At 41.8% G+C, this 16959-nt stretch overlaps 1 protein-coding gene across 1 annotated transcript in view; it reads left to right on the top strand.

The window, feature by feature from the left end:
• Positions 1-8296: 8296 nt before the first annotated feature.
• Positions 8297-16959, top strand: part of LOC129858239 (annexin A5-like) — a 32621-nt gene continuing 23958 nt past the window's right edge. The window contains exons 1-3 of the mRNA XM_055927305.1: positions 8297-8396; positions 8664-8708; positions 15926-16013. Coding sequence (XP_055783280.1) covers positions 8706-8708; positions 15926-16013 — 91 coding nt within the window. The 5' untranslated portion in view covers positions 8297-8396; positions 8664-8705. The remainder of the gene's footprint in view (positions 8397-8663; positions 8709-15925; positions 16014-16959) is intronic.

The raw sequence follows: 16959 nt of genomic DNA on the forward strand, positions 1-16959 counted from the left end.
TTATTAAGCATGACATAGATGATTTGTAAAACATTTATGTAGTGTTTATGAAGGCTTTAGCTGCACGTCATTTAAGGTGGGACCCAAAGTTCCTTGTAGTCGTCGCATCCCACAATCTGTTGACAGATACTACGATACCATCCTATGTTACACATGCATCTGTCCACTAAAAATTATACTTCTTGAATTCCTGAGGAGTGATATTTATCCATCACCAGTGATTAAATATGTTTCTATTATATGTTGTATTATAGCAAAATCCATCAGGAGAGACCAGACTCACCTGTACCAGCTGTGTGTCCATGAAGAGTGACCAGTCTACCAGACAAACTCAATGCTTTTTATGCACGCTTTGACAACAACACCGACTCAGATGATTGGGTGACCTCACTCTCTGAGGCTGACATGAAAAAGGTCTTTAATCAGGACAACACCCGCAAGGCCGTGGAGCCCGACGGTATTCCAATGTGCGTTCTCAGAGCATGCGCAGAACAGCTGGCAGGAATATTCACGTTAATTTTCATCAGTCTGTAATCTCCACATGTTTTAAGATAACCATCATCATGTCCCCAAGAACTCTAAGGCTTCATGCCACAATGGCTATGCTTTGCGAGGCTGGTTATGGCACACATCAACTCCATCATCCTAGACACCCTAGACCCATTCCAATTTGCATACCGCCCCAACAGATCCATAGATGACGCAATCTCAATGGCTCGACACACTGCCCTCACACACCTAGATTAAAGGAATACCTATGTGAGAATGCTGTTCATTGACTACAGCTCAGGGTTCAACACCATTGTCCCCTCAAAGCTCGCTACGAAGCTTAGGACTCTGGGTCTGAACACCTCCCTCTGCAACTGGATCCAGAACTTCCTGACGTGCCGACCCAAGGTGGGGAGGGTAAGCAACATCACCTCTGCCACGCTGACCCTCAACCCTGGGGCCCCACAGGAGTTGTGTGCCTAGTCCCCTCCTGTACTCCCTGTTCACCCATGACTGCATAGCCACGCACGACTCCACCACCATCATCATCATCAAGTTTGCTGACGACACGACGGTGGTAGGCCTGATCACTGGCAACGATGAGTCAGCCTTCAGGGAGGAGGTCAGTGACCTAGCAGTGTGGTGCCAGAACAACCTCTCCCTCAACGTCAGTAAGACCAAGGAGCTGATCGTGGACTACGGAGGGGGAGCAGGTCAAGAGCTTCAAGTTCCTCAGTGTCCAAATCACTAAAGACTTAAAATGGTTCAAAGCAGGTGCGACAGCGCATCTTCCTCCTCAAGAGGTTGCAAAAATTTGTCATGGGCCGTCAAATCCTCAAAAACGTATACAGCTGTACCATTGAGAGCATTTTGACTGGCTGCATCACTGCCTGGTATGGCAATAGCACCGCCCTCAATCACATAGCGCTACAGAGCGTGGTGCAGACAGTCCAGTACATCACAGAGGCTAAGCTCCCTGCCATCCAGGGCCTCTATATCAGGCGGTGTCAGAGGACCCTGAAAATCGTTAAAGACTCCAACCAAGCCATAGAGTATTCTCTCTCCTTCCGCACGGCAAGCGGTACTGTTGGAAGTCTGGCACCAACAGTCTCTTCACACACACACACAACATGCACATACATTTATACTGACTCTACACACACCTATTGTGTTTGACCAGATACAATGCTATTTTACGGTTATTCTATAGGGAAGTACATTCAACAAACACAGTACTGACACAAATGACTGATGATTGGCTGAGAGAAATTGATAATAAAAAGATTGTGGCGGCTGTTTTGTTAGACTTCAGTGTAGCTTTTGACATCGATCATAGTCTACAACTGGAAAGACTTATGTGTTATGACTTTACACCCTATGCTATATTGTCGATATAGAGATGCCTGTATAACACAACACATAGGGTGTTCTTTAATGGAAGCCTCTCCAACATAATCCAGGTAGAATCAGGAATTCCCCAGGGCAGCTGTTTAGGCCTCTTACTTTTTAAAATCTTTACTAACGACATGACACTGGCTTCGAGTATAGCCAGTGTGTCTATGTATGTAGATGACTCAACACTAAAGATTTTAAAAAGTAAGAGGCCTAGACAGCTGCCCTGGGAAATTCCTGATTCTACCTGGATTATGTTGGAGAGGCTTCCATTAAAGACACATTGGAGAAAAGTAAGAGGTCTAGGCTTGGTGAGTTGAGACAAGACAAGAAATGGGTCACTGTAAAAGGAATAACTTATATTCTTCAATATATCATTAATTGAATTAACCATACATTTTTAGGTAATTCATTTGAACTCCAATCCACCTTGCGAAAGACGTTTAAGTGTGTATTTGAGGGAATAGCTGAACAAGGAAACCCAACACTTCTCAATAGGATCTACACCACAGAGGGTGGAAGTGGAGAGGTCAATCATGAACATGAGGTGAGACAGATTGAGGCACGATCCAGGATACCAGCGACATGAGACGCCTATCAAATGCAACGACGTCTTTAAAATCTTACCTGGTCAAGACAAACCTATCAGAACTGTGCTGACAAAGGGAGATGCTGGCATTGGAAAAACTGTTTCTGTGAAGAAGTTCATCCTGGACTGGGCTGAAGGAAAAGTGAATCAGAATATCCACTTCATGTTTCCGCTTCCCTTTCGAGAGCTGAATTTGATGGAGAGGGGGAAAAGTGCTTTACTGAACGTCTTGATCGTTTTGTCCCAGAGACAAAATAATTTGGTCTCTCCAACAATGAAACATGCAACGTTCTGTTCATTTTTTATGGTCTGGATGAGTGCTAACTTCCTCTAGACTTCAGGAACATTGAGAGCTGTTGTGATGTCACAGAGACAAATTTTGCGGATGTGCTGCTAACAAATCTCATCAAGGGGAATCTGCTTCCCTCTGCTCTCCTCTGGATAACTTCCAGACCTGCAGCAGAGAATCAGATCCCCCCCTGAGTGTGTTGACTAGTTCATCGAGGTGTGAGGGTTCAATGACCCACAGAAGGAGGAATACCTCAGAAGAAGAATCAATGACGAGAACCCGGCCAGGAAAGTCATCTCACACATAAAGACATCAACATCGTGCTCCACATACCAGTCTTCTGCTAGATTTCAGACACAGTTCTAAAGAGACAGAGAGTGGAGAGATGCCCAAGATCCTGATTCAGATGTACGAACCCTTCATGGCGTTTCAGATCAAACAGAAAAATCAGAAGTACCATGGAGATCATGACAGGGATCCAGGCTTGGATAAAGAGATTATAATGTCACTGGGAAAACTGGCCTTTAAACAGCTGGAAAAGGACCATCTGATCTTCTATGAGGAAGACCTGAGAGAGTGTGGGATTGATGTCACAGAAGCATCCGTGTACGCAGGAGTGTGCACACACATCTTTAGAGAGGAGTGTGGGCTGCACCAGAGGAAGGTGTACTGCTTTGTGCATCCAATAGTTTCTTGTTGCATTATTTGTGTTTCTCACATTCCAGGACAGCACTGAAAATTACTTACAATCAACTTAAACAAGAGTGTTGTGGATAAATATGAGACTTCCTGTGCAAGAATGGGCATCTAGACCTGTTCCTCAGCTTCCTTCTGGGCTTGTCATTGGAGTCCAATCAAACTCACTTACAAGGCCTACTAACAAAACAAGAAAGCAAATCAAAGATCAATGGAGAAACATTTTTTAAAAAATCAGGAAGAATCCCTCTCCAGAGAGGTGCATCAATCTGTTCCGTCTGAATGAGCTGAATGACCATTCTCTTGTAGAGAAGATCCAAAGCTACCTGGGATCAGGAAGTCTCTCAGAAACCAAGCTCTCATCTAAACAATGGCCTGCTCTAGTCTTTGTGTGGCTGACTTCAGAAGAGGAGCAGAATGTGTTTGACCGGAGGAAATACTCCAGATCAGAGAAGGGTCTTCTGAAGCTGCTTCCCGTGGTCAAAGCCTCTAAGACAGCCCTATTAATACTCTTATAAAAACCATTCCCAAACAACAGCTATTTATTTACTGTCTGTGACTCGCATAGTTTTGGTAAAAATGACAGAATATATGATCTTACACAGCAAATTTCCCAGTGTTACCTAGTGTTGATTTTTCAGTCTAGCATTTCTGTGTTGATTCAGGAGTTAAATTATTAACACTCAGTGGTGTAAAATAACCCTAGTTATGGTGTTAATAACCAGAGTTGAGTGTGAGAGTGGGATTGTGTCAGTTTTACTCTGTAGAGAGCAAAACATTTCCATCAAAATAACGCCCATCACTATCACATTTCCCAGCATGCTCTACTGCAGGTAGATGTTTTAGTAATGTTTTTAATATCTGTGTTTTTGCATATACATTGATTAATCGTATGCTACACAAAGATAATTAACACCTTTTTCTAAACTAATCCAATCAGATAGTGAGATAGTTTTATTGCACCTGTTACTGAAAGGGTTGTTCCAGTTTAAATGGTTTAGGTAGTCTCCTTTAACAAGCACAGGTTGTGGGTGAATAAGAATTCCATCTGATGAATATCCTACCTCTAGCTTGATTCCAATAGGAATTACATATCATTTTGCAAGCCAGCATAATGTGACTTGTAGGCCTGATGTGAACTGTAAACCAGGAGCTTCAGGCCACTGTGTTAGCGTAAAACGAGGCCCCCAGAGTAAGGCCTTATGATATACAGCACCAATCAAAAGTCTGGACACACCTATTAATTCCAGGGTTTTTCTCTATTTGTACTATTTTCTACATTGTAGAATAATAGTGAAGACATCAAATCTACGAAATAAAACATATGGAATCATGTAGTAACCAAAAAAGTGTTAAACAAATATTTTAAAGTGTCAAAATATATTTGAGATTTGAGATTCTTCAAAGTAGCCACCCTTTGCCTTGATGACAGCTTTGCATACTCTTAGCATTCACTCAACCAGCTTCATGTAGTAGTCACCTGGAATGCATTTCAATTAACAGGTGTGCCTTGTTAAAAATTAATTTGTGGAATTTCTTTCCTTCTTAATGCGTTTGAGCCAATCAGTTGTGTTCTGACAAGGTAGGGGGGTATACAGAAGATAACCCTATTTGGTAAAACCCAAGTCCATATTATGTCAAGAACAGCTCAAATAAGCAAAGAGAAACAACAGTCCATCATTACTTTAAGACATGAAGGTCAGTCAATACGGAAAATGCCAGGAACTTTTAAAGTTTCTTCAAGTGCAGTTGCAAAAACAATCAAGCGCAATGATGAAATTGGCTCTCATGAGGACCGCCACAGCAAAGGAAGACCCAGAGTTACCTCTGCTGCAGAGGATAAGTTCATTAGAGTTACCAGCCTCAGAAATTGAAGCCAAAATAAATGCTTCAGAGTTCAACAGACACAACATCAACTGAATGAGGCCTTCATGGTCGAATTGCTGCAAAGAAACCACTACTAAAGGACACCAATAATAATAAGAGACATGCTTGGGCCAAGAAACACGAGCAATGGCTATTAGACCGGTGGAAATCTGTCCTTTGGTCTGATGAGTCCAAATTTGAGATTTTTGGTTCCAACCGCTGTGTCTTTGTGAGACGCAGAGTAGGTGAACGGATGATCTCCGCATGTGTGGTTCCCACCGTGAAGTATGGAGGAGGAGGTGTGGGGGTGCTTTGCTGGTGACACTGTCAGTGATTTATTTCGAATTCAAGGCACAATTAACCAGCATGGCAACCCAAGCATTCTGCAGCGATATGCCATTCCAATATGGTTTGTAGGACGATCATTTGTTTTTCAACTGGACAATGACCCAACACACCTCCAGGATGTGTAAGGGCTATTTGACCAAGAAGCAGAGTGATTGAGTGCTGCATCAGCTGACCTGGCCTCCACAATTTTTTGGTTACTACATGATTCCATGTGTTATTTCATAGTTTTGATGTCTTCACTATTAGTCAACAATGTAGAAAATAGTCAAATAAAGAAAAACCTTTCAATGATATGTCCAAACTTTTGACTTGTACTGTATGTAATTTGCCATAAAGAGTTTAATGACAACATTCACCTAGTGAATGCCACAGGACTGAAAATGAACGAATTCAACATCCATCTCTCTGTCACTAGCAAATACAGTCAAATACAGTCAACTCTACAATTCACTTGAAAAAGCAAGGCACGCTAGGAAATATTCAAATTAGACTTTACACCATACAGTGTTAAAACAACGCCCAAAAACAAGTTACTGTAAAAGTACTGGGGTTAATTTCCTAACACTGAGAAGGTGTAACAGCATCAGCACCAATGACTGTATATTAATGGACAAAGCCATCGATCATGTGACACCATTCATTCCTATGTCAAGACTCAAAAGCGCATTTGAAGCCAAGGAAGTTGGTTAAGATGGTGTCTCATGAAGACATAACTTGCGCAGTTTGAGCTACTCCAGGAAGTGACGTTGCAGGCTACTGTAGCTCAGTACTGCCCCCACTCATTGAGTATCTCAAATTGAGGGCTGACCGGGGTACATTAGCAAGAAAATAATTCTTAAAACTTATTCTGTGTGAAATTTAAAAATATTTGGTTCAAGGGCATAAAGCTGGTGTAATAGAAGCAATGATTGTTTTCATAAAATGTGTTTATTTACACGAAGATTGCCATTTTCCCATTCACTATAATGGGGGATCCTGTTTTCTGAAAATAATGCCTGCAGTACTGAGGTCAGCCTTGAACTGCATGGCTTCAATGAGATGGTGCAGTCGTTCTCCCCTGGTCAGCACTAAGCACAGTATTCATTTAGTACTGAAAAGTGTAGACCTGGATAGACACTGGAACAGTGTTAAATTGATTCAAGTGTTTACGTTTAGTAAAAACATATTTCATCTTTTATGTACTGTTTTGATTATCTTTTATCCATCTAAAGTTAATTGACTAATTGTTATTGGATACCAGTTTTTGTTTTATAAACAATTGTCATGAAATATTTTGTATTTTTTTTATGAAAATGTTGGTAGATCCATGTTGAGTCTACAACACCTTTGCTGTGACCATATTGTTGATACACCATGGCATATTTTGCATAAATGTACATGTAAACAATGTAATTTCTGAGATTTTATATTTGACTTGGTTTCAGTTGTTTGTAAATACCACAGGATATTGAAGATATTCTGATTGTTGAATGATTGTCAGATAGATTGTCAGTTACATTGCCACATATCAATTCTCCTGCTTTCATCAGTTACAAAGAATTCTGTTTGTAAAGGAATAAAATTAGCTGATGACGGCATACCAGAACATGTTAGTTTTATTAACGAAGACTTTATTTTAAAATGTTTTTACCCCCCATTTTGTGATTACGATCTTGTCTCATGGCTGCAACTCCCCAAAGGGCTCGAGAGAGAGAGAGGCTGTAGTGACGCCGCAACCCTGCGATGCACTGCCTTAGACTGCTGTGCCACTCGGGAGGTAGAATACTTACTTTTTTAAACAAACTTCTGTTTTCCTAAACCATGAATTTGGCCTGACTGGCATTATCTCAATAAACGCAGTGAATAATAACACATCCAATGCAAGTACCCGAATATTTCTACAGTATCTCAAACACAAGCAGAGCAAACACAGAGGAAAGCTGGGGGAAATGATTTTCCATTAACATTCGCTTATTTAACATTCCTCCATCTCTGAAATATAAACATACTGTAGAGGACCCATGTTTGCTCAGACCTAGGTCAAGTACATACCGACATGTCACTTCAAAATCCTAGAAAATATTTAGAGGTGTGCAGCTCTTGATTTAGCTTTGAGTTTTCACTTTTGGGACTATTCTATATGTGCATTTTTGTATTGCTACTCTATTGTACCGGGAAAACTAAATGACAAAGTATTTGATGTGTATCAGACCCAGGTCTGGTGAGGTGGTTGAGAAGTGGTTTAGTCCTTGTGAGGTACTGTAAATGCAGCCTCAATCCACTTAATGGTGCTTCCAGGTAATGGAACATAAGGTTGGAATGGGATAGTTGGGACGTGGGTGAAATAAAGTCTCTGATGCCTGAAAGCACCAATTATAGCCTATTTAGGGAAATTCTAGTCTGAAATTCAAACGGGTGGTAAAAGATCTCTATTGGATCCCTCATTGTCACAACAGTCTCTCTTACTGTCTCTCTTGTCCATGTGTTAGTGTTGTAATGTATCATCCGTATACTACGTTGTAATAACACCAGAATGCATTAGGTCATGATCCCCCATTTGGTTGACTGCTGCTGAAATAGGACACTTTATTTGGCCAGCCGAGTAGTACAGTTAGGCCATCCCCACACACTACACTGCTGTTGTTGAGGGGTGGAGTAGAGAAGTTTCAATGCCCGTAACATCTTCATAGCCCACGGTATCTTTACAGAACTGTCTATTCTAAGAGGTTAGAAAGCAAGACATCTTTGGTAAGATACCTTTGAGTTTTTTTCTTTTCATGTTGCAATGTTTTTGTGAATTATATGAGACAAGACAGAAAATCATTAGTATATTTAATATTAAAAAAATTGTATTTGATATCCTATGCTCAATTAATTTTTCTTATGAATTACCATGTTTTTCTACAAAATGCGAAGACTATCTGTTGGTGGAAATTTGTGTTCTATGAAGAGTAACTCATGAAATTGTAAATTATGATTTACCAACCTGTTATGCTTACACAATTGCTTTTTCAGATTTGACCAATTCTACTTAGTCTCATCAACAAGTTATATCTCATGGTAAGTGTTTTTGTTTGCTTACTGTTGTGTTAGTTCAAAGTATTGCAAATACATCAGTGAAATGGACCACGCAAGTTCAGGTTGACTTGGGATCGTTATCCAATGATGGCCACTTTTGGCCAGGGTTCTTCATTAGCTACATAATGTACCGATGGACACTTTTGGCCATGTTTCTCCAGTAGCTACATAAATCAAATTTTATTTGTCACATACACATGGTTAGCAGATGTTAATGCGAGTGTAGCGAAATGCTTGTGCTTCTAGTTCCAACAATGCAGTAATAACCAACAAGTAATCTAACCTAACAATTCCACAACTACTACCTTATACACACAAGTGTAAAGGGATAAAGAATATGTACATAAAGATATATGAATGAGTGATGGTACAGAACGGCATAGGCAAGATGCAGTAGATGGTATAGAGTACTGTATATACATATGAGATGAGTAATGTAGGGTATGTAAACATAAAGTGGTATAGTTTAAAGTGGCTAGTGATACATGTATTACATAAAGATGGCAAGATGCAGTAGATGATATAGAGTACAGTATATACATATGAGATGAGTAATGTAGGGTATGTAAACATTATATTAAGTGGCATTGTTTAAAGTGGCTAGTGGTACATTTTTACATAATTTCCATCAATTCCCATTATTAAAGTGGCTGGAGTTGAGTCAGTATGTTGGCAGCGGCCACAAATGTTAGTGGTGGCTGTTTAACAGTCTGATGGCCTTGAGATAGAAGCTGTTTTTCAGTCTCTCGTCCCTGCTTTGATGCACCTGTACTGACCTCGCCTTCTGGATGATAGCGGGGTGAACAGGCAGTGGCTTGGGTGGTTGTTGTCCTTGATGATCTTTATGGCCTTCCTGTGACATCGGGCGGTGTAGGTGTCCTGGAGGGCAGGTAGTTTGCCCCCGGTGATGCGTTGTGCAGACCTCACTACCCTCTGGAGAGCCTTACGGTTGTGAGCGGAGCAGTTGCCGTACCAGGCGGTGATACAGCCCGACAGGATGCTCTCGATTGTGCATCTGTAGAAGTTTGTGAGTGCTTTTGGTGACAAGCCGAATTTCCTCAGCCTCCCGAGGTTGAAGAGGCGCTGCTGCGCCTTCTTCACAACGCTGTCTGTGTGGGTGGACCAATTTAGTTTGTCCGTGATGTGTACACCGAGGAACTTAAAACTTTCCACCTTCTCCACTACTGTCCCGTCGATGTGGATAGGGGGGTGCTCCCTCTGCTGTTTCCTGAAGTCCACAATCATCTCCTTTGTTTTGTTGAGGTTATTTTCCTGACACCACACTCAGAGGGCCCTCACCTCCTCCCTGTAGGCCATCTCGTCGTTGTTGGTAATCAAGCCTACCACTGTAGTGTCGTCCGCAAACTTGATGATTGAGTTGGAGGCGTGCATGGCCACGCAGTCGTGGGTGAACAGGGAGTACAGGAGAGGGCTCAGAACGCACCCTTGTGGGGCCCCAGTGTTGAGGATCAGCGGGGTGGAGATGTTGTTACCTACCCTCACCACCTGGGGGCGGCCCATCAGTAAGTCCAGGACCCAGTTGCACAGGGCGGGGTCGAGACCCAGGGTCTCGAGCTTGATAACGAGTTTGGAGGGTACTATGGTGTTAAATGCTGAGCTGTAGTCGATGAACAGCATTCTTACATAGGTATTCCTCTTGTCCAGATGGGTTAGGGCAGTGTGCAGTGTGGTTGCAATTGCGTCGCCTGTGGACCTATTGGGTCGGTAAGCAAATTGGAGTGGGTCTAGGGTGTCAGGTAGGGTGGAGGTGATATGGTCCTTGACTAGTTTCTCAAAGCACTTCATGATGACGGAAGTGAGTGCAACGGGGCGGTAGTCGTTTAGCTCAGTTACCTTAGCTTTCTTGGGAACAGGAACAATGGTGGCCCTCTTGAAGCATGTGGGAACAGCAGACTGGGATAAGGATTGATTGAATATGTCCTTAAACACACCAGCCAGCTGGTCTGTGCATGCTCTGAGGCCACGGCTGGGAATGCAGTCTGGGCCTGCAGTCTTGCGAGGGTTAACACGTTTAAATGTTTTACTCACTTCGGCTGCAGTGAAGGAGATCCCGCAGGTTTTGGTAGCGGGCTGTGTCAGTGGCACTGTATTGTCCTCAAAGCGAGCAAAAAAGTTATTTAGCCTGTCTGGGAGCAAGACATCCTGGTCCGCGACGGGGCTGGTTTTCTTTTTGTAATCCGTGATTGACTGTAGACCCTGCCACATACCTCTTGTGTCTGAGCTGTTGAATTGCGACTCTACTTTGTCTCTATACTGGGACTTAGCTTGTTTGATTGCCTTGCGGAGAGAATAGCTACACTGTTTGTATTCGGTCATGTTTCCGGTCACCTTGCCCTGGTTAAAAGCAGTGGTTCGCGCTTTCAGTTTCACGCGAATGCTGCCATCAATCCACGGTTTCTGGTTTGGGAATGTTTTAATCATTGCTGTGGGTACAACATCGTCAATGCACTTTCTAATGAACTCGCTCACCGAATCAGCGTATTCGTCAATATTGTTGTTGGACGCAATGCGGAACATATCCCAATCCACGTGATCGAAGCAGTCTTGAAGCGTGGAATCAGATTGGTCGGACCAGCGTTGAACAGACCTGAGCGAGGGAGCTTGTTGTTTTAGTTTCTGTTTGTAGGCTGGAAGCAGCAAAATGGAGTCGTGGTCAGCTTTTCCGAAAGGAGGGTGGGGGAGGGCCTTATATGCGTCGCGGAAGTTAGTATAACAATGATCCAAGGTTTTACCAGCCCTGGTAGCACAATCGATATGCTGATAGAATTTAGGGAGTTTTGTTTTCAGATTAGCCTTGTTAAAATCCCCAGTTACGATGAATGCAGCCTCAGGGTGTGTGGTTTCCAGTTTACAAAGAGTCAGATAAAGTTCGTTCAGGGCCATCGATGTGTCTGCTTGGGGGGGAATATATACGGCTGTGATTATGATCGAAGAGAATTCCCTTGGTAGATAATGCGGTTGACATTTGATTGTGAGGAATTCTAGATCAGGTGAACAGAATGACTTGAGTTCCTGTATGTTGTTATGATCACACCACGTCTAGTTAATCATAAGGCATACACCCCCGCCCCTCTTCTTACCAGAAAGATGTTTGTTTCTGTCGGCGCGATGCGTGAAGAAACCAGCTGGCTGCACCGACTCCGTTAGCGTCTCTTGAGTGAGCCATGTTTCCGTGAAGCAGAGAACGTTACAATCTCTGATGTCTCTCTGGAATGTCACCCTTGCTCGGATTTCATCAACCTTATTGTCAAGAGACTGGACATTGGCGAGTAGTATGCTAGGGAGTGGAGCGCGATGTGCCCGTCTCCGAAGCCTGACCAGGAGACCGCTTCGTTTGCCCCTTTTACGGCGTCGCTTAGGGTCGCCGGCTGGGATCAGATCCATTGTATTGGGTGGAAGGCAAAACACTGGATCCGCTTCGGGAAAGTCATATTCCTGGTTGTAACGATGGTGAGTTGACGTTGCTCTTATATTCAGTAGTTCCTCCCGACTGTATGTAATGAAACCTAAGATTACCTGGGGTACCAATGTAAGGAATAACACATAAAAAAACTAAATACTGCATATTTTCCTAGGAACGCGAAGCGAGGCGGCCATCTCGGTCGGCGCCGGAAGTCAACCTACATAATGTATTGATCAGTGGAGGCTGCTGAGGGGAGGACGGCTCATAATAATGACTGGAACGGAGCAAATGGAAAGGCATCAAACCATGTGTTTAATGTATTTGATACCATTACCACGAGCCCGTTCTCCATAATTTAGGTACCACCAACCTCTTGTGGTAACGATGGCTACTTTTGGCCAGGGTTCTCTAGTAGCTACATAATGTACCGATGGCCACTTTTGGTTCTTCAGTAGCTTAGCTACATGATGTACTGGCCAGGGTTCTTCAGTAGCTAGCTACATAATGTACTGGCCAGGGTTCTTCAGTAACTAGCTACGTAATGTTCTGGCCAGGGTTCTTCAGTAGCTAGCTACGTAATTTACTGGCCAGGGTTATTCAGTAGCTAGCTGCTGTACTGGCAAGGGTTCTTCAATAGCTACATAATGTACTGAAGAAAAAGCTAATAACCTAACAAGCATATTATTTCCAATTAAGAACATCTCATTTCATTTCAAACTTCAAGATGTTCACTCTATGGAGATTGACTCATTAAAAGTGCAATATGACAGCAAACATCTCCCCTGCTGTGGCATCAAGTATTAACTTGTTCACCCAGTTCACTTCTTTGATTTGATTGTAGAGGTCTTCTTCAGCTCGTTATGAATATTTCTAACTATTTGATTAGATGATTAAAAAGACAGAGGTCCACTTACATATAATGGTGGTTAATTTGTATAGTTTTTTGATACCATAAGCATGGTAACATGGATAGGGTGAGTCTAACCCCACCCACCTAGGACAGGGTTTCATCAAGGGAGACCTGACTTGAAAACCCCTAGGTAGTCAGGTAGACTATGTTAACTGATGGGGCGCTAGCTCAGAATAGTAATGTTCATCCTCAGTCCAATCCCTATTCATAAATGTAAAAGGACTCCAAACACTTTGTGTCGGAAACTTGAAATAAATCAGACAGGCAGACATGGTCTCTTTTGGTTGTTGTGACTCGTAATGGGTTTCAGCCATTGAGTAAAATACAGCCAAAATGCAATCAATCAAGCAGTGGATTGTCCCATAGGCCTATTTGCATTGGTTGATTACTGTTTGTGCAGATTGCCTATCAAGTCAGAAGAGAGTTGACACTGGTAGTAGAGTGGAGTAGTCATCACCTCTTAATCAAGGAACAGGAGGGGCAGCTGTAAATACAAATAGCAGATGCATTGAGTTATACATGAATCACTGATTCTTTGTATTATTACTTGAATGAAGTTAAGGGAGAGCTTTTTTTTAATTTATTTTTTTAACTTAGGACAGTAGTCAGTCAACATGTCTCTTCTTCTGGCAATTCTACTAATTTCATTTAATTAATCCTTTCTCAAACCTTTGAGGTCATTATGACCCATGTGAACTTGAGTGTAGATGCATAGATGCAGTAAAGAGGTCAGTAGAATGCAGACCGCGGGGAATAGAAGAAGGATGCAGGATTGGTGCACATTCAACAAATCTGATCTAACAAAGTGGATATTCGTCAAATCCGTCATGATTGATGTATTGTAACAAGCCCAGTGTGGTTACTAAAGTCTGATTTGGATACATTTGGCTGCATAACATTTAGAAGTAGTCCCTTTTCAGGTTTAGAAGAAATGACTTCTAAATGCTAACTCCAGTTCATATAAGATGGTAGCATAGAGAAATCGGTGGTGTTAGTAAAAGTCATTTTTAACTGTAATGCAGTTGATTAGTGACAATGAAATTAACATGTATTGGTTGACATCCATACAAGCATTATACTCCAATTTTTACCTCAACATAGTGTAAAATACACAAATAAACAATAGCCTAAATCTAGGCTAATGTTACTGGGGGGCAATGAGGAGATTTGGGATCTTTCCCCCACGGAATCTTTCCCTCACGTGTTTCCATTGACCTCTTTACTGCATTTTATTTTAATATTTTTTATTTATCCGTTATTTTACCAGGTAAGTTGACTGAGAACACGTTCTCATTTACGGCAACAACCTGTGGAATAGTTACAGGGGAGAGGAGGGGGATGAATGAGCCAATTGTAAACTGGGGATTATTAGGTGACCGTGATGGTTTGAGGGCCAGATTGGGAATTTAGCCAGGACACCAGGGTTAACACCCCTACTCTTACAATACGTGCCATGGGATCTTTAATGACCTCAGAGAGTCAGGACACCCGTTTAACATCCCATCCAAAAGACAGCACACTACACAGGGCAGTGTCCCCAATCACTGCCCTGGGATATTTTTTAGACCAGAGGAAAGAGTGCTTCCTACTGGCCCTCCAACACCACTTCCAGCAGCACCTGGTCTCCCATTCAGGGACTGACCAGGACCAACCCTGCTTAGCTTCAGAAGTAAGCCAGCAGTGGTATGCAGGGTGATGTGCCGGGTGGTATGCTGCTGGCATCTATGGGAGAGTTCCTCAGATCATAATCAAATGAAGATTCTTCCCATTAGCTTTCATTTCTTTAAAATAATATGAATCCATCATCCTCATCAAGTTTGAAGTCACCAATTGCCACTAAAGTAGTCTTCACCCTCTCTATCTATTCACCCATGGACTTGTAAATCCAGTTGCTCCCTTATATCAACATCTTTAATGATTAAACATAGTAGAAGAATTGAACACCTTGTGCTAATAGCCTTTCATTTGACCTGTAATGCTACAGCAAAGGACAATTGTTAACATTAGCTAACCAGCAGCATTCTCAATATGTTTTTTTTTAACTAGGCAAGTCTGTTAAGAACAAATTCTTATTTACAATGATGGCCTACTCCGGCCAAACCCTAACCCGGACGATGCTGGGCCAATTGTGCACCACCCTATGGGACTCCCAATCACGGCCGGTTGTGATGCAGCCTGGAATCGAACCGGGGTCTATGTAGCAGAATTGAACGTTCAGTTGATTCAAATTGTGTGTTTTTTCGATCAGCACATACTAGTATACTCTTGGTACTTAGACAAAGGAATGCACAACAAAGCAAATTGTGGGGACAGAGCTTTGCTGAAGAGAGGGGAGGATAATTTTCTCAAATTTCACACCTGTGCTGACATCTGACTGAGTCAGAGGTTGAAAGAGATGTTATATTGCTTTTCTCCTCAAATTATATTTTCCTCAGAGATGAAACCAAGGAGAATTTAGAGAACTATGACTCGCCATGACACAGGCTAGGGCTATCAAAGTGAGTTTGTATGTGTTTACTTCTGCGATAGCATTGATTGCTAACATGTATGAACAGACTACATTGCAGTAGCCTAACCATCTGGAAGGGACTGATTAAAGTACAGAGTGTCTATGAAGAACTTCTCATCTTGAGAAGAACTTTCTGAAAAAGTTTCAGTTGCACAGAAGAGGTTAGCATGGAGACAGAGCTGCACAAAATCCCACTAGAATCGCCCTTCTGATGCCAAGATTTCTTGCTAGCTAGATTATAGTTTGATTGTAAAAAACATTTTCTCCCATGTCTGTCCCACAATGACACATTTTTAGGAAATGCAGGCAATGTATTCTGTTCCCACTGTCCATCATTTGTTATTAATTTCCCACAGGCTTCCTACAGAGGCAGTGTGAAAGACTTTGTCAACTTCAATGCCAAGCAGGATGCTGAGCTCTTACACAAGGCTATGAAAGGCATAGGTAAGTTAGATGTACTTCAAGTTATAAATATAAAAATACAGCATAAGACATTTAGCAGACACCTTTTAAAGCATTTTACAGTACAGTGGGAGTAAACATATTAGTATATGGCCCCGAAGTGAATTGAATTCATAAACCTGGGGTTTCTATCTCCACGTACTTTTCAACTGAGCCACAGATATAAACTCTACCAGAGAAACTGCAGTGGAATATGTATTTATACTGTAAACATTTTTGTATTAAGCTGTATTTACAGAGTATTTATTCCTTAATTACACATTTTTTGCTTAGAAAAACTGAATTAGCTGTGCAAGTGTCAGGCTGCTACTATAACTACCTGTACTTAAATATATTGTACAATAGTTTATTTTCCCCTACAATTCCCCAGGCATAATACCACTGTAATGGTATGTTTTTATGGAACTTCTTACTTTCCCTTTCAACTTCGTTTTCTTCTCAAATGACCTGAAATTCATCACAGCAGTACATATAGATATATTGTAGGATCTTAATTTGATCCAGTTTGCTACAGCAGGAAATGTGAATTATTATGTGGATTATAATTAATGGCCCTTTTTTTAGGGGTCAATACATTTTTAGTTAGGTCAAATCAAGTCTGGAAATTAAACTTTAGAAGATTTTTAAAAATTCAAATACACTAAAAGTTTTAATTTCCTGCCTAGCAGGAAAAATCTCAACAAAAGCGTAATCAAATTAAGATCTTACATCTGTAATGACCACCATAACGACAATTTCCTCCCCATATGTCATTGGTTTAAACCAATTGTCCCAGTGTTGTGATTCATTTGATGGCCTTGAACCCAAAAGACACAACGTTGTACAGAGGAAGTAAAGGGGAAGATGATCGTAAAATGGAGGCATATCTGTGAATTATAGCTTGACTTATAGTTGGAGCTCAAAATCAATCTGACCTCTGATCTTTTAA

Source organism: Salvelinus fontinalis, chromosome 6 (assembly GCF_029448725.1).
Source record: "Salvelinus fontinalis isolate EN_2023a chromosome 6, ASM2944872v1, whole genome shotgun sequence".
Classification (NCBI taxonomy): Eukaryota; Metazoa; Chordata; class Actinopteri; order Salmoniformes; family Salmonidae; genus Salvelinus; species Salvelinus fontinalis.